Source organism: Hordeum vulgare, chromosome 7H, assembly GCF_904849725.1.
Source record: "Hordeum vulgare subsp. vulgare chromosome 7H, MorexV3_pseudomolecules_assembly, whole genome shotgun sequence".
In the NCBI taxonomy this organism is placed as follows: Eukaryota; Viridiplantae; Streptophyta; class Magnoliopsida; order Poales; family Poaceae; genus Hordeum; species Hordeum vulgare.
The window spans coordinates 610,610,311-610,637,984 of record NC_058524.1 but is presented as its reverse complement, the minus strand read 5'-3'; the positions used below and the strand labels follow the sequence as shown (position 1 = coordinate 610,637,984).

At 45.6% G+C, this 27,674-nt stretch overlaps 1 protein-coding gene across 1 annotated transcript; it reads right to left on the bottom strand.

Moving 5' to 3' along the window:
- Nucleotides 1-22,386: 22,386 nt before the first annotated feature.
- On the bottom strand, nt 22,387-25,801 carry LOC123410964. Its single transcript, XM_045103882.1, has 5 exons — nt 24,871-25,801; nt 23,858-23,915; nt 23,663-23,746; nt 23,440-23,581; nt 22,387-23,316 (listed from the first exon to the last, which is right to left on the bottom strand). Exons 1-5 carry the CDS (start codon nt 25,415-25,417, stop codon nt 22,918-22,920), a joined length of 1,230 nt encoding a protein of 409 aa, XP_044959817.1. The 5' UTR covers nt 25,418-25,801; the 3' UTR covers nt 22,387-22,917.
- Between the last annotated feature and the right edge of the window lie 1,873 nt (nt 25,802-27,674).

Genomic DNA, 27,674 nt, shown 5'->3' with positions numbered 1-27,674 from the left:
CTTGCAGGGCGGCGGACGGGCGCGGCGTCTACCGAAGCGCCGATGAGCTCACTCGTTGAGCCGGCGGCCGACGCGCACCACGTGTTTGACGAAATGCTCCCAAGGTGAAAAAAATTCCAACTTTTACTTTCTTGTTATTTTTTCCTATATTTGAAAGCTGCTGGAGCGGCGCGCGCTGCATTTTAGCGCGCTGCTGGAGCGGAGCGCGCGCGCTGCATTTTAAAGCTGCTGCTGGAGCCAGCGCTGCGCGACGCGGCAAACCAGGCGACCAGCGCGCGGCAAACAGGTTTTTTAGGCGCGACGCGTAGCGCGGCTGTTGGAGATGCTCTAAGCCGGCAGAGCAGGAAATTGTTGATGTAGCAAGAAAGCTTCCTCCTATGAATCATGATCTGTAGAACGGTCTTTCCAACGTACCTTGACACGAGGTATGATCTTTGTGACAGCCCGATGCCGACGTTCCGGAAGATTCCCCTCCTATTCCGTTTTCGTTGTGTGGTTCGTTTGTCTGTCGCATTCAACATCGCATCATGCGCATCATCTGCATTGCATCGGCATCTCCGTTGTCGCCAGTTTTCAAACTTGCATCCGTTGTTAGTTGCCGGTTCTCGTCGTTGTTCGTTCTGAGCCCGACCGCACTCGCACGCGCCCGCGACATCGTTCGATTCCGGTTTTTTAAAAGTGTGCGTAAAACTTTCTCTGATCGGGGTGAAACTTGGCATGCGGTCGTAATTTGTTTTAGTTAGACCGCGTGTCGAATTTCGCCGCGATCGGAGTTCGTCTGGTACCCGAACGGTCGACCGTAGCGGCACCGTATTCGGTCTATCGTCGGACGTTTTATCGGTGTTTTAAATTACGTTGTCGGGTGCCCGTTTCCCTCTCGTCATAGCCAACACCCCTCTACACGGCCTAAACCTAACCCTAGGACGTTTCCGGAGCGTCCGATCTCAATCGGAGGGTCCGAAAACGCCCGAAACCCTAAGCCTAGTCCTTTCCTTCTATAAATGGACAGCGAATCCTCCATCTCCTCGTTTTCAGTGCCCTAACCCTAGCCAGCCAGCCTTCCACCTTCTCCTCGCGCCGCCGGGCCCACGAGCCCGCAACCGGCCCGCCCGGGCCCGATCTGGACCGTGCAGCACCAGCCGCCGCTTGCTCCTCCCTGCCTCCTGAGATCCTGGTTGCTGCCCCCTCGCCTCCAGGGTGCCGAGCCGAGCGCCGTCGTCCCTCGCAGCCTTCGTCGGAGTTCCACCGGAGGAGCCGCCGCCACTGGAGGGGCCCCGCCTCGTTCCCGCTGGCAGCCACCGCCCTAGCGCGCCCTGAGTGTGAGCCTTCCTGCCGCGTCGCGCCGCCATGCGATGCCGCCTCGAGCTGCGTTGCCCGGAACGGATCCTTCCTGCCCGGATCCGCCCATGGCCGCGGGATCTAGTCTTCCTCGCCTGCCGGCTCTGCCCCTTCGCCGGCGTTCGCCCCGGTCGCTACAGCTGCTCCTGCGTGTCTTGGGAGGGAGACGAGGGAACCGCCCGCGCTGACCGCGCCGTCCCCGCGCCGGACAGGTGGGCCCCGCTCCGGACCGCGACCCCGAACCGGCCTCCTTCGGCCCAGTTCGGCCCCCCCTGCCGCGCACCGCCCAGGCCGGCCCAGCTCGCCCCCGAGCCAGGCCACCTTCGGCCAGTTCGGCCTCCTCTCGGGCCAAGGCCCCAAGATGAGCCCCGCTGCGCCCTTTATTTTATCCGCATGTGCGTAGTATTAGTATGTGGCGCCAATGCTTAGTTTCGGCCCGATAGCCAGATCTGGCCCGCGTAGGATTTTATTAATTTTGGCTATTTAATTCTTTTTCAGAAAAGGGCATATTTTCAAACGCGTGTAGTTTTAAATCCGTGTGTCGGATCGGAGAATATTATATATGTAAAACGTGTAGTTTCTCGCGTAGAACCCGATTATAATACTTGCATATTTAGTTGACGTAGTTTTACGTGCCGAACGCCTAGTTTAACGTGATGTCCTATATTGTTTCGTCCCGTATTTATTTTTCTTGCGGTCCGGATTGCTGGAGTGCCTTAGGTAAAATGCCCATATTTTAGGGACCATTTTTTTATGCATTTTAGAGCGGTTAATTGTATTTTTACATGTAGGGATTTTCCGGTAATTTATTTTCCCGCGTATAGGTTTTTTTCTCGCATTTATGTGCGGCATTATTTTGTGTTGCAAACCCCACATATTTTATATGTTTTCGGGGTAGAAAAATCCATGGAATTTTTCTGTTCAATTAGTTTTAGCTTTTGAGCAAGTTTGTTCGCGCGATATTTTGCTATGTTGCCCTTTTGTTTAATTCGTAGGATTTATTCCGTGCATCGTTTGTCGGAGTTGTCAACTAGAGAGTTAATCTTGGGTGTTTAGACTAGCCCCTAGTATTTTTGGTTGCAATAGAAATGCATGTTTAGGTGTGTTTCGATAGCCCTCAAGTTGCTAGAAATAGTGCTGATTTGGAGGAGCTGAAATATTTCTAAGTCTGAAATCTGTTATATTTTGTTGCTGTCTTGACTGGCTTGCATCTTGTGATCTGTAGCTCTTTTGAGGTTGGTTCAATGGAGTTAGTTGTACCCCTTGTGTTTCTCTAGCATGCTGTAAATTTTTCATGCCATTTGGAGTCCTGTAGCTATAGGTTTTTATGCTGTCAATATAGCTTCGGATCGAAAACTGCACTTTCATGAGGTGTAATTTTCACTAAGTCTGAAATAGTGTGTGAGATGCCATTTTGTGTCTTCTTTTCCTAGTGCTCCTTGCTTCCATGCTAGTTGTAGTTAGCTGTTCGTAGTAGTGCTTCTTGTCCTCTTCCGTGCCATGCCTTGCTTGAGCATATCGGAGTTGTGTAGCCGTAGTTGTGAGGCGTAGAAAGTGCTATGTGGCTGATTTTGGCAGATTGTAGTGATTTCTTGATTTGCTCGTATCTTTTGAACCGTAGCTCCGTTTTGATCGTGCCCTACATGGAACTTGCTTAGAATCTCGTGTAGTTTCATTTTCTCTTGTTGGTTGTATGATTTGAGGTGCTTGTAGCCGTCGTTGCACGCATATTGCATTCATGCCATCATATCTTGCGGTGTTTGTAACTTTTGATCCGTAGCTCCGTTGGAGATGATCTCTATGTGTAGATTGCTTGCCATGACGCGTAGAATCACGTGAACCTATTTGTTTTGCTGTTTAACAACTAATTAAATGCGTCAGTTCAGATCTGGACATAATTGTAAATTAACATGTGAGGTCGTTTCGGAGGTGCTATAAGTCATTTCCGACCTTATTCAAAATGCCTAGATAAGTAGTTTAATTTGCGCTTCACCTCTTGCCATGTTTAACAACATTTAATATTGTCGTGTACCTAATTGAGATAGAACGAAATAATCCGTATGTGGAGTTTCGTCAATATGTAACTCGTTGCATATTGAACTTTACTTAATGTGTAGTGTTTGATGTGTGGATTGTCATGCCGTGACTTGCATGTATTCAGCTGCTCATGCATCATATGTGTTGTGCATCATGTGGTGAATTTCGTGTGTTGATTTGTGTTTTCGGTTTGCTTCGTCTCGATAGAGTACCACAGCGTGTCGGATTGTGAGGACCCGTTCGACTACATGGGTTCGTCTACTTCACGGAGGCATTCTTCTTCCAAGCGGGATCTCAGGCAAGATGGTCATTTCCCCAGATACCATTACTATCATTACCATGCTAGTTTTATCGCTTCTATCGATTATGTCTCGTTGCCTACCACCTGTTAAATATCACCCTCTCAACAATGCCATGTTAACCTTCAACCTGTTCAACCTAGCAAACCACTGATTGGCTATGTTACTACTTGCTTAACCCTGTTTTAGCGTTGCTAGTTGCAGGTGCAGTTGCTTCCATGTGATAACATGGGTTCCTTATTATATCACCCTATTTAAATGCTATTTAATTTAATGCACCTATATACTTGGTAAAAGGTGGAAAGCTCGGCCTTTATAGCCTGGTGTTTTGTTCCACCTTTACCCCCTTAGTTTTCGGCTACCAGTGTTATGTTCCATAAATGAGCGCTCCTAACACGATCGGGGTTGTTATGGGGACCCCCTTGATAATTCGTTTTAGATTAAGACTGGTCTGGCAAGGCCCAACTTTGGTACTACATTTGCCTAATAACCTAATAAAATTGCATAGGGACTTTCCGGACCCCGAGGATAATTTAATCAACCCCCCCCCCCCGGGCCAGTGCTCCGCATGAGTGTTGGTCCACCCACCTACCAGTCGGCGGTGCCACCTCGAGCAAATCAAGGTTTGGCTACCGTCCACTATGCATAAACGGTGTGTCCTGAGAATGAGATACGCGGCTCCTATCGGGTTCGTCGACACACCGGGTGACCTTGCTGGATTAGTTTTACCTTTCACGAGATATCTTGTGCATCGGGATTCTGGTGATGCTTTGGGTAATCTCAGAGTTGAGGTTTTTCACTAGGGAATCCGACAAGATCGCGAGCTTCGTGATTGAGGATTTCTATGCGGCTTGTGGTAATTTGTGATGGACTAGTTGGAGCACTCCTGCAGGGTTAAATCTTTTCGGAAAGCCATGCCCGCGGTTATGTGGCAACGTGGAAGCTTTGTTTAACACTGGTTCTAGATAACTTGAAGTTAACTTAATTAAAACATGCCAACTGTGTGCGTAACCGTGATTGTCTCTTTCGTGAGTTCCTTCTCCGATCGAGGACACGGTGGGGTTATATCTAACATAGGTAGGTGTTCAGGATCATTCATTTGATCATCAGTAGTCACGTCTGTTATGCGTAGATCTTCCCCCTCTTATTTCTGGTATTCGTAAGTTAGCCTCCAAAATATATGCTTAGCCGCTGTTGCAACCTCACCACTTAACCTTACCTCACCCATCAAGCTTTGCTAGTCTTGATACCTTTGGAAATGAGATTGATGAGTCCCCTGTGGCTCACATATTACTACAACACCAGTTGCAGGTACAGGTAAAGGTTACTTGGCGCGAGCGCATTGATTGTTCATTTGGAGTTGCTTCTTCTTCTTCTTCTTCATCGATCTAGGATGGGTTCCAGGACGGCAGCCTGGGATAGCAAGGATGGACGTCGTTCTTATTTTTCTCGTTTGTTTTCGTCCGTAGTCGGACCCTGCTCTTACTCTTGATGATTATGTATTGTACTGATGTGACTCTGATGTAGCTTGTGGCGAGTGTAAGCCAACTCTTTATATATCTCTTCTTTTTAGTACATGTACTTGTAACGATATCCATTCTTGCGACACGACGAGATGCGCTTCTATCCCTGACGAGGCCCTCGTGCCAAATTGAGGGTAGGGTCGCATCTTGGGCGTGACAAGTTGGTATCAGAGCAAGGACCGACCTAGGAGCCCCCTTGATTGATCGAACTTGGACGAGTCGAGTCTAGTGAAAAAACTTTGAGTCTAGTTATATATCGGAGAGTAGGATTCTTTTTTCTCCTCTTTTATGCTCTAGTGAGGAATCTTGACGTAATAATTTATTCTACTCCTCTTCTCACTCAAAAAAAAATTAGGATCACGCGGATATTTTTGGAATCTATATGATGCCGATGTGACGGAGTTCTTTCTTGGTGCCTCCTGTCTGACTTGATTTTCTTCCGGGGAGTTGAGCTCCAGGGGATTCTTGAGCACATCGCTATCATTCAGATTTCTTAGTATCTCAGAACGAAGGATGTTCATAATTTCTTCAATACTAGTAGTGGTGAGATAACCCCGATGTCCCGAGTACTGGTGCAGATTGTTCAGGAGTACTGCCATACTTTGTATCGTTGTGATCACGACGGTCTGTTGTAGATGAAGGTCCGAGATTCTGGTTGTGTGTTGACGGATGTGATACAGGTGACGGGTTAGTATAGGAGTTGTGTGATTATTACTCCTTGTATCCGTGTACCAGATTGCATGACCAGATATTTCGGGAATTCATAGGTGGGAATTCAAGTAGTTGCTTATAGGACAATCTTCCAACAAATGCATGATGTTAGGTTGGGGTTCGACATCTAGTGGATTCGTTTGTTCACGGTCGACTTACAGCGGTACACGTTGTGTCTTAAAGAGTCCTTGTAGCTTGCTACGACTCGGGAAAACTTCGTATGTCGGGTGCACTGCCTTGCACTTGATGGCTACTATAAAATCGAGCCCGTGCGATCCTGTCCACGAAAATATCGGACGAAATCTTTCTCATGAGTTTGTTCTGGCTTGCTTCATAAGCCGCACCCTTTGTTTTGTTGAATGTGGTAATTCAAGTTGCTTCGATGTCAAGCGGTGACTTCAGATCTTTTCTAAGCAGTGTTCTCATATTTCTATGAGAGTGATAATCCTTTTGCTTAATCATTTGTCTTATTAATTCTTGTCAACCGGAGTCGTCATGTTAATTCAATTCAAACGGTGTGCTTCTCTTCAGTGAATCAATCCTCTCCAATTTTTACAAATCATTCTCTCAATTATTTCCGGAGTTGTCTCATCTAGCCCAAGTTGTCTTTGTTTTTCCCCATCCTCCCACCCTTTTCTTCAGTCATTCAATTTTCATCCTAGAGTTTTCTTTTCATTGTGCTTCCGCTGTCTGTTCTTTTCTCTCTTACCCGGTGATTCGTTGTGAAGATTCTCAGGAGCTTCGTGTTCATCTTTATTCAATCTTGTCATCCTTACCGGTGAATTCAATTTAGTTGTCGGTGTCATCTTATCCATTCATCCTTGTAATTCTTTCCTATATTAGAAATTCTTATGAGCCTATCTTGTTGCTAATTCCTCTCTCTTTCTATCCGGAGTGTTAAGATATTTTAGAAGTTTTTGTTTCCAATCTTTTCAACTATTTTGAGGTGCTCAACCTCATCAAGTTTTCATTTCTACCGGTGCAATATCTCTCTTTCTAGCAATCTTTTCAACGGTGGTTTCTTTGAGTGGGCCCATAACCCACAGATTCTTTCCCAGGATCTTTCCTGACGCTTTTAATCTTTTCCTGGAGATCATTAAATCTTTCAACTATGACGTAAGTATGAATTTCATTAGTCATATTCATTCTACAAGATCAATTGGAGTTAATTCTCATATTTGGCTCAATCTTGCATTCTTCTTTTTTTCCGGAGGTCTCAGCTATTCTTGGTGTTGTTCCTCGTCATCATTCTCAGCTTGCAAATTCGAAGGAGTGTTTGTCTCAGTCTTGCTCGATTCTTGTAAAGATTGTCATTTCAGCTTCGTGGCATTATCTTATTTGCTCCAATCATGAGTAATCCCTTTCGTGCTATCCGGTGCTTTTCTGAGTTGTTTTCATTCTCGATCCTCCGAAGGCCATCATCCAGAAGATTCTTCGTTCTCAGCTTTCAGCTTTCATCCTCAATTCTTCTCATTTATTGTCTCTTCGTTCGTCTCTCGTTTACCGGTGCCTTGTTCAAGTTTTCTCTCAGGTGGCTCATGATCTCTTCATTCTCAGGTGTTTCCATGCATTCTTGGAATTTCCCATTCAGTTGTGAATTCTTACCGGTGCGTCCTGCAATCATGCTTCATGTGGTGCATATCTATCTCTCTCTTCAAGATTCTTTCAAGAAGAATAAGTCATATGCTAAATCCGTTGCTTGTCATCAATTTAACTTGATGAAGGATAAGCATAACATAATTCTTATTCTTGTTCATAGTGTTTTGAATTCTTCTTCCGGAGTAGTTCATGATATCAATCCATTCTCAAGTGTTCTTCAAGATTATTGTTGGAGAACCTCAAGTATCCTTTCTCTTGCATTTTCAAGTGCATTTGTTCTTCCTTTATCCTTGACGTGGTATTATAGCATTCTTGTTAGTGTAGGAGCCTCGAAGAGTTTTCCTCTCAAGTATGAGATAATTAAACCCACCAATTCTATGATCATGAGATATTTCAACCCATGATTTCTTCATTGAGCTATCTTGGTTTGGATTTCACCTAAAGCTTTTCCTATGGATTGTTGCTATCATGGTGCTTGTCATTAATCCAAGTTCTCAATGTATCCTCTTGGTGTAAGAAATTGTTCATATCTTGTTTCTCCCAATCTATCCTTGTTCCTTTTAGTGGTTGGTTGTCACCTCATATTTGTTGAGATGATTTTCATAAGCCCACTACTGTCTTGTTCTTTTCGTTGTTGTTTTTCCAACAACTCTGTTCAATTCTTCTTGCAAGGGTGCTTGCCAAGTTCATTTGAGATAGTAGTTTTCATTCTTTTCTTCATTCTCTTCTTCCGCTTGAGCTAGTTCCTATTCTATTGTTCCGGAGGCTTTGTGATGTTGCTCTTTTGGGTCTATTATGTTGTTCTATCAAGATCATGGTGTTCCCTTGCTCTATTTACTTGTTTGTTGTGATTATTGTCTATTTCTTCCACCTTGTCGAATTTTTTGTCCCATTTTCCTACCGAAGTGCTGCCGAAATTTTCTGTGAATTCTTGCTTCTTTCTCATGTCAGTCATCATCTCTTTTCAACCTTCAAGGATTGTTGGTGTCACTCATTTGTCAAAGAAGCGACTAAGTTCTACCCCTTGTTCTTCCTCATCCTCTTCCCCTTTCATTCTTGGATCTCGGGGCGAGATCCTCTTGTAGTGTAGGAGAGTTGTGACTCCTGATGCCGACGTTCCAGAAGATTCCCCCTCCTATTCCGTTTTCGTCGCGTGGTTCGTTTGTCTGTCGCATTCATCATCGCATCATGCGCATCATCTGCATTGCATCGGCATCTCCGTTGCCGCCAGTTTTCAAACTTGCATCCGTTGTTAGTTGCCGGTTCTCGTCGTTGTTCGTTCTGAGCCCGACCGCACTCGCACGCGCCCGCAACATCGTTCGATTCCTGTTTTTAAAAGTGTGCATAAAACTTTCTCTGATGAGGGTGAAACTTGGCATGCGATCGTAATTTGTTTTAGTTAGGCCGCCTGTCGAATTTCGTCGCGATCGGAGTTCGTCTGGTACCCGAACGGTCGACCGTAGCGGCACCGTATTCGGTCTATCGTCGGACGTTTTATCGGTGTTTTAAATTACGTTGCCGGGTGCCTGTTTCCCTCTCGTCATAGCCAACACCCCTCTACACGGCCTAAACCTAACCCTATGACGTTTCCGGAGCGTCCGATTATCTCAATCGGAGGGTCCGAAAACGCCCGAAACCCTAAGCCTAGCCCTTTCCTTTTATAAATGGACAGCGAATCCTCCCTCTCCTCGTTTTCAGCGCCCTAACCCTAGCCAGCCAACCTTCCACCTTCTCCTCGCGCCGCCGGGCCCACGAGCCCGCAACCGGCCCGCCCGGGCCCGATCTGGACCGTGCAGCACCAGTCGCCGCTTGCTCCTCCCTGCCTCCCGAGCTCCTGGTCGCTGCCCCCTCGCCTCTAGGGTGCCGAGCCGAGCGCCGTCTTCCCTCGCAGCCTCCGTCGGAGTTGCACCGGAGGAGCCGCCGCCACTGGAGGGGCCCCGCCTCGTTCCCGCCGGCAGCCACCGCCCCAGCGCGCCCTGAGTGTGAGCCTTCCTGCCGCGTCGCGCCGCCATGCGATGCCGCCTCGAGCTGCGTCACCCGGAACGGATCCTTCCCGCCCGGATCTGCCCATGGCCGCGGGATCTAGTCTTCCTCGCGTGCTGGCTCTGCCCCTTCGCCGGCGTTCGCCCCGGTCGCTGCCGCTGCTCCTGCGTGTCTCGGGAGGGAGACGAGGGAACCGCCCGCGTTGACCGCGCCGTCCCCGCGCCGGACAGGTGGGCCCTGCTCCAGACCGCGACCCCGAACCAGCCTCCTTCGGCCCAGTTCGGTCCCCCTTGCCGCGCACCGCCCAGGCCGGCCCAGCTCGCCCCCGAGCCAGGCCACCTTTGGCCAGCTCGGCCTCCAGCCGGGCCAAGGCCCCAAGGTGAGCCCCGCTCCGCCCTTTATTTTATCCGCATGTGCGTAGTATTAGTATGTGGTGCCAATGCTTAGTTTCGGCCCGATAGCCAGATCTGGCCCGCGTAGGATTTTATTAATTTTGGCTATTTAATTCTTTTTCAGAAAAGGGCATATTTTCAAACGCGTGTAGTTTTAAATCCGTGTGTCGGATCGGGGAGTATTATATATGTAAAACGTGTAGTTTCTCGCATAGAACCCGATTATAAGACTTGCATATATAGTTGACGTAGTTTTACGTGCTGAACGCCTAGTTTAACGTGCTGTCCTATATTGTTTCGTCCCGTATTTATTTTTCTTGCGGTCTGGATTGCTCGCGTGCCTTAGGTAAAATGCCCATATTTTAGGGACCATTTTTCTATGCATTTTAGAGCGGTCAATTGTATTTTTACGTGTAGGGATTTGCCGGTAATTTATTTTCCCGCGTATAGGTTTTTTTCTCGCATTTATGTGCGGCATTATTTTGTGTTGCAAACCCCACATATTTTATATGTTTCCGGGGTAGAAAAATCCATGGAATTTTTCTGTTCAATTAGTTTTAGCTTTTGAGCAAGTTTGTTCGTGCGATATTTTGCTATGTTGCCCTTTTGTTTAATTCGTAGGATTTATTCCGTGCATCGTTTGTCGGAGTTGTCAACTAGAGAGTTGATCTTGGGTGTTTAGACTAGCCCCTAGTATTTTTGGTTGCAATATAAATGCATGTTTAGGTGTGTTTCGATAGCCCTCAAGTTGCTAGAAATAGTGCTGATTTGGAGGAGCTGAAATATTTCTAAGTCTGAAATCTGTTATATTTTGTTGCTTTCTTGACTGGCTTGCATCTTGTGATCTGTAGCTCTTTTGAGGTTGGTTCAATGGAGTTAGTTGTACCCCTTGTGTTTCTCTAGCATGCTGTAAATTTTTCATGCCATTTGGAGTCCTGTAGCTATAGGTTTTGCTGCTGTCAATATAGCTTCAGATCGAAAACTGCACTTTCATGAGGTGTAATTTTCACTAAGTCTGAAATAGTGTGTGAGATGCCATTTTGTGTCTTCTTTTCCTAGTGCTCCTTGCTGCCATGCTAGTTGTTGTTAGCTGTTCGTAGTAGTGCTTCTTGTCCTCTTCCGTGCCATGCCTTGCTTGAGCATATCGGAGTTGTGTAGCCGTAGTTCTGGGGCGTAGAAAGTGCTATGTGGCTGATTTTGGCAGATTGTAGTGATTTCTTGATTTGCTCGTATCTTTTGAACCGTAGCTCCGTTTTGATCGTGCCGTTCAGGATCATTCATTTGATCATCAGTAGTCACGTCCGTTATGCGTAGATCTTCCCCCTCTTATTTCTGGTATTCGTAAGTTAGCCACCAAAATATATGCTTAGCCGCTGCTGCAACCTCACCCCTTAACCTTACCTCACCCATCAAGCTTTGCTAGTCTTGATACCTTTGGAAATGAGATTGCTGAGTCCCCTGTAGCTCACATATTACTACAACATCAGTTGCAGGTACAGGTAAAGGTTACTTGGCACGAGCGCGTTGATTGTTCATTTGAAGTTGCTTCTTCTTCTTCTTCATCATCGATCTAGGATGGGTTCCAGACCGGCAGCCTGGGATAGCAAGGATGGACGTCGTTCTTATTTTTCTCGTTTGTTTTCGTCCGTAGTCGGACCCTGCTCTTACTCTTGATGATTATGTACTGTACTGATGTGACTCTGATGTAGCTTGTGGCGAGTGTAAGCCAACTCTTTATATATCTCTTCTTTTCAGTACATGTACTTGTAACGATATCCATTCTTGCGACACAACGAGATGCGCTTCTATCCCTGACGAGGCCCTCGTGCCAAATTGAGGATAGGGTCGCATCTTGGGCGTGACAATCTTCCCTCCATGCTGAATGAGTCTTGTCTGCACCACAGCTTCCGGTTGAAGAAGACAAAGTGGTTTTATAATCACCATACCGATATCCGGCTCAAGGCTGCCTTGGGAGGCACTTGCTTCTTCAATTGTGATACCTGAACCACGTTGTGAATCTAGGAGCTAGCTGGTGGATCAATTTTGTATGCAACCTCTCCAACCCGGCTTAGCATTGCATATGGCTCGTAGTACTTCAAGGCAAGTTTCTGATTGCGACGAGCAGCAAGGGAATTTTGCAAGTAAGGTTGGACTTTGAGAAAAACCTGGTCGCCCACCCTGAAGGAGTGTTCACTCTGGCTTTTGTCAGTTTGTTTCTTCATGCGCTGTTGCGCCCTTTGCAAGTGTGACGGAGGATCTCCGTCATGGAGGCACGTTCATCTATCAGTTCCTGCATATCGTCGTTGGTGGCCGGTGTAGTAATGCCAAATGGACGATGTTGATACCCATACAAGCCTTCAAATGGGGTGATGCCCGCCGCCGTGTGATATGTGGTATTGTACCAGTGCTCGGCTAGCGAGAGCCATTTCACCCACTTGGTGGGGGCGTCGTGTGTGGAGCAGTGGAGAAAAGCTTCCAAACATTGGTTCAATCGCTCGGTCTGGCCGTCAGTTTCTGGGTGTCGGGCAGAGCTCATATTCAGGATTGTGTTAGACAGTTTGAATAATTCTTGCCAAAACAAATTTGTGAACACCGGATCACAATCGGAGATGATATGAGCTGGCATCCCATGAATACGATAGAGTTTATCGAAGAATATTTGAGCAACTTGCAGTGCTGTATATGGGTGTTTGAGGGGCAGAAGATGCGCAAATTTTGTGAATTTGTCAATTACCACGAGTATGACTTGATAGCCTTGTGAAGATGGAAGGCCTTCGACGAACACATTCGGAAATATCTATATAGCACCTTTATAGTCACCCAGTTATGCTGCGATGATACACACAAGTCATTCCTCCGGTGTCGGTGAGTTACGTGATCTTATGGTCATAGGAATGTATACTTGACATGCAGAAAACAATAGCAACAAAATAACACGATCACATGCTACGTTTATAGTTTGGGTCTTGTCCATCACATCATTCTCCTAATGATGTGATCCCGTTATCAAGTGACAAGACTTGTCTATGGCTAGGAAACCTTAACCATCTTTGATCAACGAGCTAGTCAACTAGAGGCTCACTAGGGACATAGTTTTGTCTATATATCCACACATGTATTTGTGTTTCCATTAAATACAATTCTAACATGGATAATAAATAATTATCTTAAATAGGAAATATAATAATTATTATTTTATTATTGCCTCTAGGGCATATTTCCAACAGTTCCTAATAAACCGGGACTAAATTCTGGCCTCACGAACCGGGACTAGTGGCAGCATTAGTCCCGGTTCAAAAGCAAATCGGGACTAATGCTTCGAACCAAATCCATGTTTTCTACTAGTGTATGTCAATTTTTCTCGTAGCGTGGCAAAAGCTCGGCTTTCTTAATTACAACAAAATATGGGTTTTCACCCTTTTTTCATTTTATTAGTCTCGTAAAAAAGTTGGGTTGTTCTTTTTCTTGGGCCCCATCTGTAGTATCAGTTTTGGGCAATTTTCTCGAAATCACTAATCGAGGAGTACTTCTTTCAAAGAGCACTCCCACCTTCCCAAGTTGCGTCCTTATTTTTTATCTCTTAAACCGTGCGTCTAAAGCTCGAATCATTTTTACCGTTGGGTTACTCGCATTGAAATACTTAAAACTAGATTCTATGTTGATACGTTTTGATGAACTTTTTTTCACAAAAAAACGGACAAAAGATACTGGACGGAAAAACCGTGACTCTCGCAATAGAAAAAAATAGAAAACACGTTTTTTCGTTTTCGAGAGGCATGGCGCGAACGCTAAACCGTGCCTCTCGCAGAAGAAAACCTGCATCTCTTGTGAAAAAAACAGAAAACACGTTTTTTTCATTTCCAAGAGGCACGGGCATCGTGCCTCTCGCCAAAGCAAAAAATGTTCCTCTGTGGAAGCAAAATCGTACCTCTCGCTAAAAAAATAGAAACGCGTTTTTTTCGTGCCTCTCGCGAAAGCAAAACTGTGCCTTTTACGAAACAAAACAGCAAATGTGTTTTTTCACGCAATATTTTTTGAACTTTTTTTATCAAGAAGCTAAGAAAGACAGGTGAAAAACCGAAACACCAATAAAGACTAGAAAAAAGCAAAAAAAAAATAAAAAAAACACTTAGAACGCAACACATGACAATGGCTCAGAGCACGTTAAGTAGCGGCGCATGTGAGCAATCGTTGGAAGGCTTTCGAAGGAATGCTTCTTAACTACTCAAAGTTGATTGGTTTTGGCTAGCAGGCCACAACGGGTTGGCTGGCTTGACAGATCACGCTACAAGCAGATCTCCTCCCCTGGCGAACATCGGGGGGATATCGGCGGCTAAAAAAGAACGTGTCTCTTTGCAGCGGAAATGAGGTATCTGTTTTCGCCAGTATGCATGGAAGCGTATCATTGCATTAATAGGTGGAAAGAGTTACAAGGGTAAAGGATCCTCCAACACGTACACTGCAAGGCATGTAAACTAGTGGTAAGAGGCACTCGAGAGCACAAGAGAGGGGTTGATCAGGCCCAAGCTGTAGTTCAAGTTACATTAATCGCAGCCTCCCTTGACGTTGTCTCGTGAAGAACAGTTTAGGGTCTTTTAGGTTTTTCTTCGCTCCATGGCTCCGCTCCCGGAGCGGATGAAGCTGCAGTACAAAATGTTGGAGCTACCAAATGGGTGCTCCCACATATCCGTGGATTATAAAAAGCTGGTGGATTGCCGAACGTGTCCTTAGAGTCCTCCCACCTTCGCTCGATCCATATGGGTGCCCTGGTGATTGTGATTGTGGATGAAGAAACGACGGAAAGGTCAAGATCCTATTACAGGGTGGCAACTTTGTAGGACCACCACCTCACTTTACGACCTAGGACGTTGACAAGCAGACATGTTCACAACAAGCTTCATGAACATAAAATTCCATCTCCTACATGGTGAACTTGTTGTTGTAACAGGAACCTCGCCAACACCCTGTACATGTAGGCTCACATTACCTTCCGCCTACTGCGTCACAGAAGAAGAGGTAGCCGTACATTGCACTGATTCTGCCGCAGTGGGAAAAGCATACCCACTAACATGTTGGTTCTCTCCAATATCTCCCCAAAATGTTGTGGTTTTACTAGTAGTACTAGTGAATGGCACCATTCTAGAGCACTTAAGCGCAAACACTGATTGCTAGCTAACTAGCAGTAATTGACACGAAATATGGTGGCAAATGAAATCCGTTGACGATATATATATAGAGGCGGACTTCCCTGCAATAATTAATACTGATACACACATATAAGTGTGAGCAGATAAAAATTTGAGGTGCTAGAGCATGATGAAAACTGAATTGCATGAATACATCACAAAATTGTGCTCCACATAAAGTCAGCATGACTGTCTGCGAGAAAATATCCAATCTAACTTTGTAGCAGATGTCTATCCAGCTCAGGTCCAACCCGAAAGAAAAGACACCATATAAGCATGCCTCGAATATGCACAATAATTGATCTCAATCTACATTCCACATTGGTCTAAACAATCGAAAATATGTGACATGAATATTGTACGATACAAGGTACAGGCTGGAAAAATGTGATGGTCCGGCACAAATGGAATGGGAACTTTGATACAGTTTAAAGCTCTTGTTAGTTCTATATAAGATATGCACATACAGGATAGCTCTCTACGTGCTCAGAAGTTCAGTCCATGGAGTATATGAAATGTTCAACTGTAGTTGTACAAAGTTTTCCTTGAGAAAAATATCGATTTGAATTTGGGAGATAGGAGGAAACCAGAATATAATAAGAACCAAAGGACTCTAACTTGTCCATTTTTTGTTTTTGGTGGGACACATGAATTGCTCGGAACCCGCAGCACTGAGAGTTGCTTGAAACTGTGCCTCAGAGTTACTTTATAGTTATTATAACCCATGTTATAGTTTACAATTAGAAGAAATAAGTTCATCAGATTTTGTAATAACTTATAATTGTAAATTTGAAGTTAATTTCTTGCATGTAACCCCAAAGCAGGTTAATTTTAGGGCTCCTAAAAGTTGTAAAGAAAGAGAAAAGCGATATCAGTTGGCTTGAGAGCTAACAATCGCCGGGTAGAAGACCATAGTAGAACACATCTACCTGTCAAAAATGCGCTGAGAAGGGAGGCCTGATGGTTTGTAGATGCTTGTTCTTGTAACTGTTTGTTGCTGAAATCCTTCTAATGTTGCACAGTTCAAGTGTGGAACTTTGTTGTATTTTGTTTAATAGCTGTAGCTAGCAGTGAGCAATTGCTTGTCAAGAATGATAAGTTCATACTTTTAGAGTGTTAAACGGCTGAGATGGTTTTGGAAACTTCTAAACTGCCGGACTTGCCAAATTATATTGTGGGTTATGAAATCCCTTGAGTACAACAAAATGTGCCCAAAATAAGGGAATCCACAAGAATACGGCTTGTTTATGAGAAAAAAATTTACTACTCAAACGTTCACCACCCTGGTAACCTCAAGACAGCGCCTCCCGCAGGCTAGGCAGCGGGACCGCAACCGGCTAGGACAGATATTGCACGCGCTACATGTCACCGTTCGGCGGTAACTACGTCGGACACCATGTACGGGGGGATCTCCCAATCAAAAACCAGAGGAGCCGCCGCCACCCTTCTCCTCGACCCCCTCCCTATCCCCCCTCCCGATCTGATCTAGGGGTTTAAGCCATCACCGCCCCTCTACCCGCTGCTGCCGGATCTCCGTTGGTAAAAGCCCAGATGGGGGTGGGGGCGGTGGCGCGGGCTTCCTCCGCTGCCTTTTCGGGATGAGAGTGGATTTTCAGCACCCGGGTGCCTAGGCACCCTCTATAAATAGTAACATCGAGACAAATAGAAAAAAATTCAAAAAAATCTGAAATTTTGCAAGATCAAAGATGATAAAAAAAATTAGGTGTTTGCAAGTTTTCATGCCAAAAAAAACATTTGAGGAGCTCTACACAGGAAAAACATTTTCATAGTTCAAATTTTGAACACTTTTAGCACTAAATCTGAACCTTGTTTGTACACCTTCCTCTACATGATATTTTGGCATGAAAAAATGTAAGAACCTATAAAATTTGACCATCTTATATGTTGCAAAGTTTCAGATTTTTTCAAACTTTTTTTCTATTTTTTTCTATTTTACTGTTCATATGCTGTTACACCTTTCTCTTTCGGGATACTGTTGCGGTAGAGATCCGGCGGGTGCCCTGGAGATGTGCGTCTTCTGACATCGATGGTGAAGCGGTGAGGGCTCCTCTGCAATCGACGGCTCACCCAGCAGCGCGCGATTCCGAGCGATGGTGCAACTCCGGTCGTGCAGTTTCCCAGCAGCAGACATCACTGAAAAGGACGTGGATGTCGCCTAGAGGGGGGGTGAATAGGCGCTTTAAAATAGTTAAGGTTTAGGCTTGAACAAATGCGGAATAAAACTAACGTTTAATATGTCAAGCACAAAACCTACAAACAACTAGGCTCACCTATGTGCACCAACAACTTATGCTAAGCAAGATAAACAACTAAGTGATAGCAAGATATATTACAATAAACAATATGTCTATCACAAAGTAAAGTGCATAAGTAAAGGGTTCGGATAAGAGATAACCGAGGCACGGGGAGACGATGATGTATCCCGAAGTTCACACCCTTGCGGATGCTAATCTCCGTTAGAGCGGTGTGGAGGCACAATGCTCCCCAAAATGCCACTAAGGCCACTGTAATCTCCTCACGCCCTCGCACAATGCAAGATGTCATGATTCCACTAAGGGACCCTTGAGGGCGGTCACCGAACCCGTACAAATTGCAACCCTTGGGGGCGGTCACCGAACCCGTACACGTGGCAACCCTTGGGGCGGTTACCGGTACCCGTACAAATTGCTCGGGGCAATCTCCACAACCTAATTGGAGACCCCGACGCTTCCCGGAGCTTCACACCACAATGATTGAGCTCCGAGACACCACCAAGCTTCTAGGACGCCAAAGCATCCACGAAGAACAATATCAAGGGTACTAAGTACCAAAGGTAGTAAGCTTCTCAACTTCTCACTTCCACGTATCACCGTGGAGAACTCAAACCGATGCAACTAATGCAATGGCAAGAACACACGAAGTGGTCAAGTCCCTCACACTCAAATCCCTCCACAACAACAAAAGCTATGGAGAAATATGAGAGGAAGAACAAGGAGCTCACAAAGAACTCCAAGATCAAGATCCAAGGGGTTCCCCTCACATAGAGGAGAAAGTGATTGGTGGAGATGTGGATCTAGATCTCCTCTCTCTTTTCCCTCAAGAACAAGCAAGAATCATTGGAGGGATTGAGAGTAAGCAAGCTCTAAGAATGTCAACAACGGAGGTAGAACAATAGCTCAACGGATAGATAAGACCAAGGGGGAAGAAGACCCCCTTTATATAGTGGGGGGAGGAATCAGACCGTTACCCCCACTTTCTGCCCGAGCTCCAGCGGTACTACCGCTGGCTGCAGCGGTACTACCGCTGGCACTCCAGCGGTACTACCGCTAGCTAGTGGTACTACCGCTGGCTGCAGCGGTACTACCGCTGGCACTCCAGCGGTACTACCGATGGGCCCCTGGTAGTGCAACGGCACTACCACCGCCAAGAAAGTCTTTGCAAAAAGGTCCGTCCACGAACAACCGCTAGGCAGGCGGTACTAAGCTCCTGGAGCGGTACTACCGCTGACCAGGGGCGGTACTACCGCCAGCCAGCGGTACTACCGCTAGGGCCAGCGGTACTACCGCCAACTCTAGCGGTACTACCGCTAGGTCCAGCGGTAGTACCGCTTACCACAGAAACAGCCATAACTTTCGCATACGAGCTCCGAATCGAGCAAACCCAAACTTGTTGGATTCAGGACGACAAGGGCTATCCAAACAGCGACTGGAAATCTTAAGACCATGAGGTTATGAAAATGCCAAAGATATAGAGATGTGAGTCCTATATGAATGAAGAACCGGCAAAAACTCCAACATCGAAAACATCATAGTAGATGCATATGGACTCCGTTTTCGATGAACTCGAGCTTGTCACGAAGGTGACCATAAGCTCTAAAACTCACAAAGAGAAACACCAAACAAGAACCAAGAAGTATGATGCAAGGATGCAAATGGTTTGAGCTCTCAACGAATGATACGATCAAGCTACTCACTTGAGAGCCCCCTTGATAGTACAACAATCTATCCTAAACAGAAAACCTATCAAGGGCAAACCTATACCTTGCACCTCGTCCTCTTGAGCTAGATGATGATGATCTTGGCTTCCTCAAGATGGACCACCTTTCTTGATTGTGTTGGCTTGATGAAGACTAGTTGATTGCTCCCCCATACTCACTATGGGTGAGCCACTCTTCAGCATATCTTCACAAGTCCATTGCCACCACAATGGACGGCAAGCTTCAAGCATGATATCTTCGTGTTGATCCACTTGAACTTGCACATCGCAATCTTGATGACGATCACAACTTTACGTCATACTTCATGGGTTGTATGAGATCTTCCCTTTGACGCAAGCCCATGGAAACACACCTAACCCCCACATAGAACTCTCACGAAGACCATGGGGTTAGTACACAAACACGTAATGGACAATGCTTACCATACCATGGGATCACTTGATCCCTCTTGGTACATCTTGTACGCTTTGTGTGTTGATCATCTTGATTTACTCTTTGTCTGAGATCTTGATCAACCATGTGTCTCTATGACCATTCTTTGGATAATACCTTGAATACCATCTTGGTCATCATATAAACTCCTTGAACCCAACAGATGGACTTCAAGAAGTGCCTATGGACAAATCCTATAAATGTAACTTGAGGCAACCATTAGTCCATAGGAATTGTCATCAATTACCAAAACCACATATGGAGATATATGCTCTAACAATCACCCATGGGCATGCTAGATGATGGAGAAGGTCGATCTGGGGGTCCAGCCACGAATGGGATCAAATTTGCCAGCGAAATCTTGGTTCGTCCTCGATCAAAACCGTCAATGGCGGCACCCGTGGGGGTCCTTACCTTGTTGGAGGTGTCGTGGGGCGATTCGAGTTCCTTGTATGCCCTCGGGGAAACCCCAGATTCGGGCTTTCCAAATCGGATGATGGCGAGGTTCAAGTGTCGTCACCCTCATGAGGGGCATTATCTTTGGGGTTGTACATCGGCTAAAGGGACAAGTGTTTGGCTTGGTGGCTGGGCGCAAGTCTTCGTATGCTTCTTGTGTGGTGAACAAGGTGGAGTGGAGTTCCATGTATAGTATCAACTACAGCGAGTCTTGGCAGCAAGGTGCAGCGGGGTCTTAGTGTTGGATGCTGTTTGATCGACGCGCGTAGGAGGTTGGCGTTGTCCTGCATCGTGATGGCGTCGACGGGAGAAGGGTCTATCAAGATCGGTGCATTGATTGATCTTGAAGATGCGACTGCATAATAAGGAGGCGACATATTTTACAGCGTACATGCATACTGAGGGTCTGGTAGACCAGTTAGTGCTCCAGGTTAGCCGGTGGATAACTTTGTGAGGCCATCGAATTTAATGATGTGTGCGGCGTGAGGTCAGAACATGTCATCAATCTTCTAGGGCCCTGTTTGGAACCACTCAGATTATATAATTTGGTTTTTATAATCTATTATGTCTCCAAATAGGATAGATTATATTGCAGTTTATAAAAACTAGATGGTCAGATTATTAAAAACTCATAATCTAGTTTACCCCAGCTAAAATCAGATTATGGATTACTAATGACCCATTACCCTTGGAAACTTGGAGATAATTACCTACTGCCACCGTCACCGTCCTCCAAACATGCCCACCTAGATTATTACCTTTGCAGCTAAATAACAGAGGACAGACATGTCATTATACAATATAAAACCTAGATTACAGTTTATATAATCTGGCCTCCAAACATGTCCATCTAGATTATTTTTATAAACCAGATTATATAATCTATCTTCTAATCCAAATTATTATAATCTATTATGGTTACAAACAGGGCCTAGGTAGGGCAACAGTTTTCGCAAAATGTTTTTGGGTTGATTTATCTTTTTATTTTGTAAAGTCCTTGTTGAATAATGCAATAAAAGATGGCAGTGTGCATCACTCGATGCAGATATCAAGGGCAATCCTCCTTTTCGAAAGAAAAAAATAGCATCCCTCAGCGCCTCTCTTCAATGCAAGCCCCCTCATGTTGTGGCCACTTGATGGTATTTATTTTCTTTTTTTCTCTTATGCTTTTTTTTGGGCGTGTGATGATACCCCAGCAGACCATTTTATCTGGACCGTTTGATACTCGTTGTATTAACATGATGATTGCTTTATTTATAAACTCAGACGAAAGCCTATTTTGAGATAACTTTCACCATCCTCCACCCCTAGATAGAACGTTATTACCGGTTAAATAGATGAACAAACAAGCCCAAAAGTATTGGTACAAACTTTCACCATCCACCACCCTAGAAAAGAACGCTGAAAAACTAGAAACTATTTGAAACAAGAGACCAGTTTCTCATACCTTCTCCACACCGGAGCTCATGTGGAAAGGGGCTGGAAGATACGAGGCTGTCCATTAATTGACGTACCGAGCTTTCAACCGATTCTGTTTGCTGCTGACGAAACGGACCAGCATTTCCGTTTGTCTGCTGTTCTTCATCATGATGAGATGCCTGGTTTGATGGACACAGTCCCTCCCTGCAACCCGTTGCCTGCATATGCACAGCTCGCATTATCCAGTATCTATCGTGGATATTTAATTCGACGTCCAATGAACGGTAAATTCCAAAAAAAATACTATTCCTTTTTAAAAAGTCTGATGTTCCAAATTTCAGCTTGTCCCCACATCTGACGAGGTCATGCCAAAAAGATAAAATGGATCAAAACACTGTGTAAACAGTAAACTCTTTTAAAAGCTTTTGACCTTTATTTTTTTATGTGTGTCCATTGAGGAAAGTGTGAGCTGACGTCCGGGGTCCAAAAATAATTGGACGACGACGAGGAACGGAGCAGATGAACAAGATAAGTCCACACATGATCCTCATGATGCCTTCCGTTCTTTCCACCTTTTTTTTACAAATCACTGACGCAACTTGCTGATCCTATCTAACATAAATAAGTTCAATGCAAAACTGGGTTAAAACCATGTTAAAATTCTCGAAAATCTTATATCGATAAAAGTTGCACCAAACCGGATAATGTGTCACAAATGGTTAACTATAGGGTAAAAACTGAAATTCACTCTTTTTGCTGAGAGCTATTGAAATGTCTGAACTCCACAAAATTTGGCAGGGCTTCACACACATGAACATCTAGTATCAGAAAAAAAATGACTATTTTAAACATATATACTGTTCACCTCGGGTGTAAATGCACCCCAGAGTCAAAACGCCGCGTCCGTATCTCTCATCCCTTTTTAATCTCATTCTGATATTTTATTTGTCAGGTAGTATACAACTCGTCAACTGTATATAACATAATGAAAGTTATGCCTCTGCACATTCATCCTGCAACTGCAACTCTGGTGACATTTCGCCATTTCAGCCCGCTGTTAAGATGCATCATGTGTTTTCACATGTTTAAAATACGGAGTAGTTTACATGTCCATGTCCTTGGCATGAACCAAGTGACAGACCGACCAAGCCTAGTTGTTGCTGTGTCCTCACACAGAGGCAGCCTTCCTGCAGTTGAGCATATGCATAACTGCCTCTGCTGTTAGGTCACTGGGCCTCACAGGGCAAGCACCAGCAATTTCAGGTTCATCCATCTGCTTGCTTCAATGTGCCCTCAAGCAAGCGCCACAGGGAATGCAGGCAATGATGCAGAATTGCAGCCCCCACATCATAGCATCGGAAGGTCTTCACCAAAGATAATGGTCCTAGTAATATCAATATACTAACAGACCGAGTCGCATTACTGACACAAATGATCTATGCACAATCCCTAGACTCATTTCAACGGGCAACCTAGCACAAAATCTACAGAGGTAACACGACCACAATATATAGCCGGCTCACCACGCCGCTGCTCCTCGTAATGCTACGAAATGGTGAGTATGTCGATTGCGGCAGTCGACAGGTCTGCATTTACAGTCGATTCCTCGCCGCGGGCTTTTGTTCTCGGCTCATCCGTTTTTCGATCTGCCTTCGTCTTCGCACTGTCGGTGTCACTCGCGCAAAGGGTTGGGCATGCAGTGCATTCTTTGAAGCGGAAGCAACTGACCAGGTGATCATTGGTTAGACCTGCTGCCTGCATGAAGGAATATATGACCGTCGGGCCCACGCCTCGGAGTCCCCTTCGCACCATGTCTTTGCTAATAATATCTGCCTTGGGGCTCTTGACAGGGACTTGCCTTGGATATCGGATTTTGCTTACTATCTGTTTGTGGTTCAGAAAACCCCAGCAGTACTGGCTGAAGGATCCAAATTCATCTGCAATCTGCATTGGCATTTTGTTTGAAAATTTCTGCATCAGTATAATGAAGCCATGTAACAAGTTCCCGGACAAAAGACATAGATCACAGGAGCATCAGTTAATGGTGATGAAGCAGACATTCCGAACCTTAACTATCTGGCGAGCGTTTTCGATGACTGCTCGCAGTTTTTGCTCTGACAAAAGGGACCTGGCAATGCTCGCTGGCGCTACCAGCTTCTTTTCATTTATGTTGGAGATGGCAATCAGATCGAAGTTCATGAAAAGTTCCCTAGAACATATAGCACAAACATTAGGAAACAAACTATACATACAATTACTTTATTTACTTGCAACTTTAGAGAACCAATACCTGAAAATTTGTCTCTTCTTAAGAATTTCAGGCCATGAAAGCTCTGCTAGTGCACCAGATAATACAAGTAGCTCGAACAATCTCCTGTAAAATCCATGGCCATTGTTAGATATCCAAACTGTTTATTCATGCTAAGCTTCCAGAATATAAATAAGAGTAACAAAGATGGTGTAATATAGTCAACACTTTTGGTACCTGTCATCGTGAACTGGAACCCCCCATTCCTCATCATGGAAAGTGACATAGTGAGGATCTGCTCAGACAATGAACGGGCAGTAGAAGTTTGACAGGTCAGCTTTCTTCATGACAAATGATTCAGAGAGTAAGAATACTTCATCCTTAAGGCAAACGAAAAGCACTGGGCAACCATACTACCATATCATGTGACAACACAACATTATCTAAAGCGAGAATTGGGACTGAAGCTATAGTTTTCTTGGGGTATAGATGAAGCAAAGCATACTTCTATCCCTTATTTTTTGTTTTTATTTTTCTTGTTGGTAAAGTGCCCTTTTCACGGGTCATTTTTACAGTTCCAGCTGATGAGCAAATGATTACAACGTGTTTCTGTAGAAAAGGATGGCTAACAGCGCACTCATTCTGCAAAATCAGTACAAATGGGTTCTCAGGGTGATGGATGTGCAACATTAAAACGCCAATATCTACAGTACATTTAACAAATTACATGCACATTTCTGTATGGAACTGGAAGTAATAATGGTTAGGTGAGCAGATGCTGATGCTGCTGCTAAAGATCACAAAATCCCTTCAAGCAGGTAGAACAAGAATGAAATCTAAAGGAAAACATGCTCACTTTATCCAATGCAGCCTATGAGTAATGTCAAAAGCTCTCAACAAAAAGGAACACTGATATAACAAGATGTAACTTAGATAGTCATATTGTAATCTTTTTGGTTCAGAAATCAGCAATAAGTTTCTAAACCAGAGCTTTTGCAATCTTCACAGAAATTTATGGATGAGTTTCTAATCATGCTAAAACACAAGGAAAAATTCAGGTATTCCTATCCAACAATTCTGAACAAGCACAAATTCAGATTACTACTGTTAATTCATGCTAAAATTAAGATTCTGCACCACATTTTTGGACAATGAATGTTCAGGTGTTTCTAGCCAACGATTCTGAACAAGCACAGATTGCATCCGTATAACTGATCAAATAAACAAACCATCAGGAAGCAAGAACTCACCGGTGGTCGGAGTCACCCAAGCGCACCGCTTCTTCCCTTGGACGGCCTTCGGCGTCACCGGCGCGACAACCTCCGGCACACCGGCATGCTTCCCCACAACCTTACCAGCAGCCTTCCCACGCTTGGCCGCAGCCGGCCGGGGCCAGCTCCTCTCCGTCCTTCCGCCTGAGGACCGGCCGCGGAGCGACTCCACGGAGGCTTCCGAGGAGCAGGACGCGTTGAGGACAACCGCCGGCGCATCGTGCGGCTTCCTCGGCGATGGCAAGGGGGGCGAGCCCCCCTTCCTCGCGTCGCCGTCGCCGTCGACGCCGGCGGTGGCGGCCGCGGCGTCCTTCTTTGCGCCCTGCTCCTCACCCCCCTTGGCCGCGTCGGCGGCCGGAGGCTTCTCCGGCGCGGCCTCGGCCGCCTTCCGCAGCGGCTTGGGGGAAGGCTTCCGCGCAGCGGCCGGGGCCTTGTTGCCCCCCGGCACCAGCACCGGCCTCGCGTCCGCCTCCGGCGCCGCGATGTTGAGGGACCTAACCCTCGGCGCCCCCGCCATGGAAGCCATTCTCGCCCGGCCCGATCTCCCGGCACCAAATTTCAAACTTTTCGCCAATTTCTCTCCAACCAAACCAGGGGACAGCAACACGCAACGCAACCGAGCACGATCTCCGCGCCGCCGCGGAAAACCTCGCCTGCCCCAAAACCAAGAACCTTTTTTCTTATTCTCGTTGCTCTAATCTTGAATCAAAGCGAGCTCCGAGCCAAGAACTCTGATCCCGGGCATGGTCTGGCCCGGCATTGCGCGGACGGAGCGAGCGCGAGAAGCTGGGGCCACGGCGGCGGGCGGCGCACGGAGGAAAGGGGCAGTGGTGCCGGCCTGAGTGGCACTTGCTGTGGGTGGTGGGGACGGGAGACGCGCGCAGGCTCCCGCTTCTGCTTCTGTTCTGCTGCTCCGAGGAGTGGAATCCAAGGGGAGGAGAGTACGGGCGCCCACGGGTTGTTACGAGAGCGACACATTTTCTTTATTTTTTTACAATTCGAAGAGATTTAGGTCATGTTCCGTAATCGCCCACTTCCGCTCCTGTTTGGGACTGCTTCACTCCATCAAAATCAGCTCCGCTTCATCAAATCCACTTTAGAGCAGTTTTATATAGGAGTTATAACCATTTCAAAAGAATGTTTGGCTCTCATTTAGCCCCAACTTCACGGATGAAATATTTGGTGAAAAGGATCTATTTGATTGGATGAGAGGTAAGAAACGAAGGGGTATCCACTTACTGGTGGCAGTGGTGGGTAGTTTTCTTCCAACTCCAGCTTCTATAATTTTATGAAGCACATCCTAGGGAGCTTCACAAAAAACAAGGAGTTGGACCCCAGATTCTAGTTTTTTTTACAGAGCGGTATATCGTGGAGCTACCCTGTTTGGCTTACGTTTTCAAGAGCGGAGCTGAATTTTCTGAAGCAGAGCAGTCCCAAACAGGCCCTTAGACTACAGCTCCATCAACTCTACTCCCGGAGTTGTGGAGCGAAGCTATACCGAAATCGGCCAGTAGGCTAGCTACATAAAGGTAATTCAGAGTTTAAGTCTTAGACTTACATTGATTCTCGTATTTTTGTGATTTATTTGAGAACTTTCAGTGGTGTGCGTGTAGTGATAGGGACGTTTTCTTCGATTACAAAGTCGCTAGTGACGACTCGTCAATCTGAAGATGATGTGCCGAAGGAATCTTTCGGAGATGCCGCTAAATGACGGGATGTGTTATGTTCATATGAATTAATGTATCTGTGTATGTATGAGTGTTTACGTTTGTACTGCCTCAACGCGCTCCCGTATATATGTGTACTTAGAAGTATACTTCGAACTTAGAGCAACTCCAACGGGGCGATCCATTTCGTCTGTCGCCGTCCGTTTGGATCGGCAGGGACAAAAAGTTGGCCTAACGCGCCGACCCAAACAATGCGTGTTCGCTTTTTGTCCGCCTGTCGACCCATTCTCGGTCCAATTTTGCGCCTCATTTGCATCGGCGCGTACACGAAGCGGACATGCGTGGCGCGCGCCTACTGTTGGAAATATGCCCTAGAGGCAATAATAAAATGGTTATTATCATATTTCCTTGTTCATGATAATCGTCTATTGTTCATGTTATAATTGTATTAAGAGAAAAAAATAATACATGTGTGAATAAATAGATCACAATGTGTCCCTAGCAAGCCTCTAGTTGGCTAGCTCGTTAGTCAATAGATGATCATGGGCATTGGATGTCATTGATAACGGGATCCATCATTGGGAGAATGATGTGATGGACAAGACCCAATCCTAAGCATAGCACTAGATCGTATTGTTCGTATGCTAAAGCTTTTTTAATGTCAAGTATCTTTTCCTTCGACCGTGAGATTGTGCAACTCCCGGATACCGTAAGAGTGCTTTGGGTGTATCAAACGTCACAACGTAACTGGGTGACTATAAAGGTGCACTACGGGTATCTCTGAAAGTGTCTGTTGGGTTGGTACGAATCAAGATCGGGATTTGTCACTCCGTGTGACGGAGAGGTATCTCTGGGCCCACTCGGTAGAACATCATCATGAGCTCAATGTGACTAAGGAGTTAGTCACACGATGACGTGCTACAGAACGAGTAAAAAGACTTACCGGTAACGAGATTGAACAAGGAATAGGCATACCGACGATCGAATCTCGAGCAAGTTCTATACCAACAGACAAAGGGAATCGTATATGGGATTGATTGAATCCTTGACATCGTGGTTCATCCGATGAGATCATCGTGGAGCAAGTGGGAGCCACCATGGGTATCCAGACCCCGC

What these genes read in the sequence shown, in the direction of transcription:
- LOC123410964 (XM_045103882.1), bottom strand. Translation starts at nt 25,417, where the DNA reads ATGGCTTCCATGGCGGGGGCGCCGAGGGTTAGGTCCCTCAACATCGCG. An exon ending in TTGGGTGACTCCGACCACCG is followed by an intron (nt 23,916 to 24,870) that starts GTGAGTTCTTGC and finishes TTGTCTGAGCAG; the next exon opens with ATCCTCACTATGTCACTTTC. An exon ending in ACGCTCGCCAGATAGTTAAG is followed by an intron (nt 23,317 to 23,439) that starts GTTCGGAATGTC and finishes ATGCCAATGCAG; the next exon opens with ATTGCAGATGAATTTGGATC.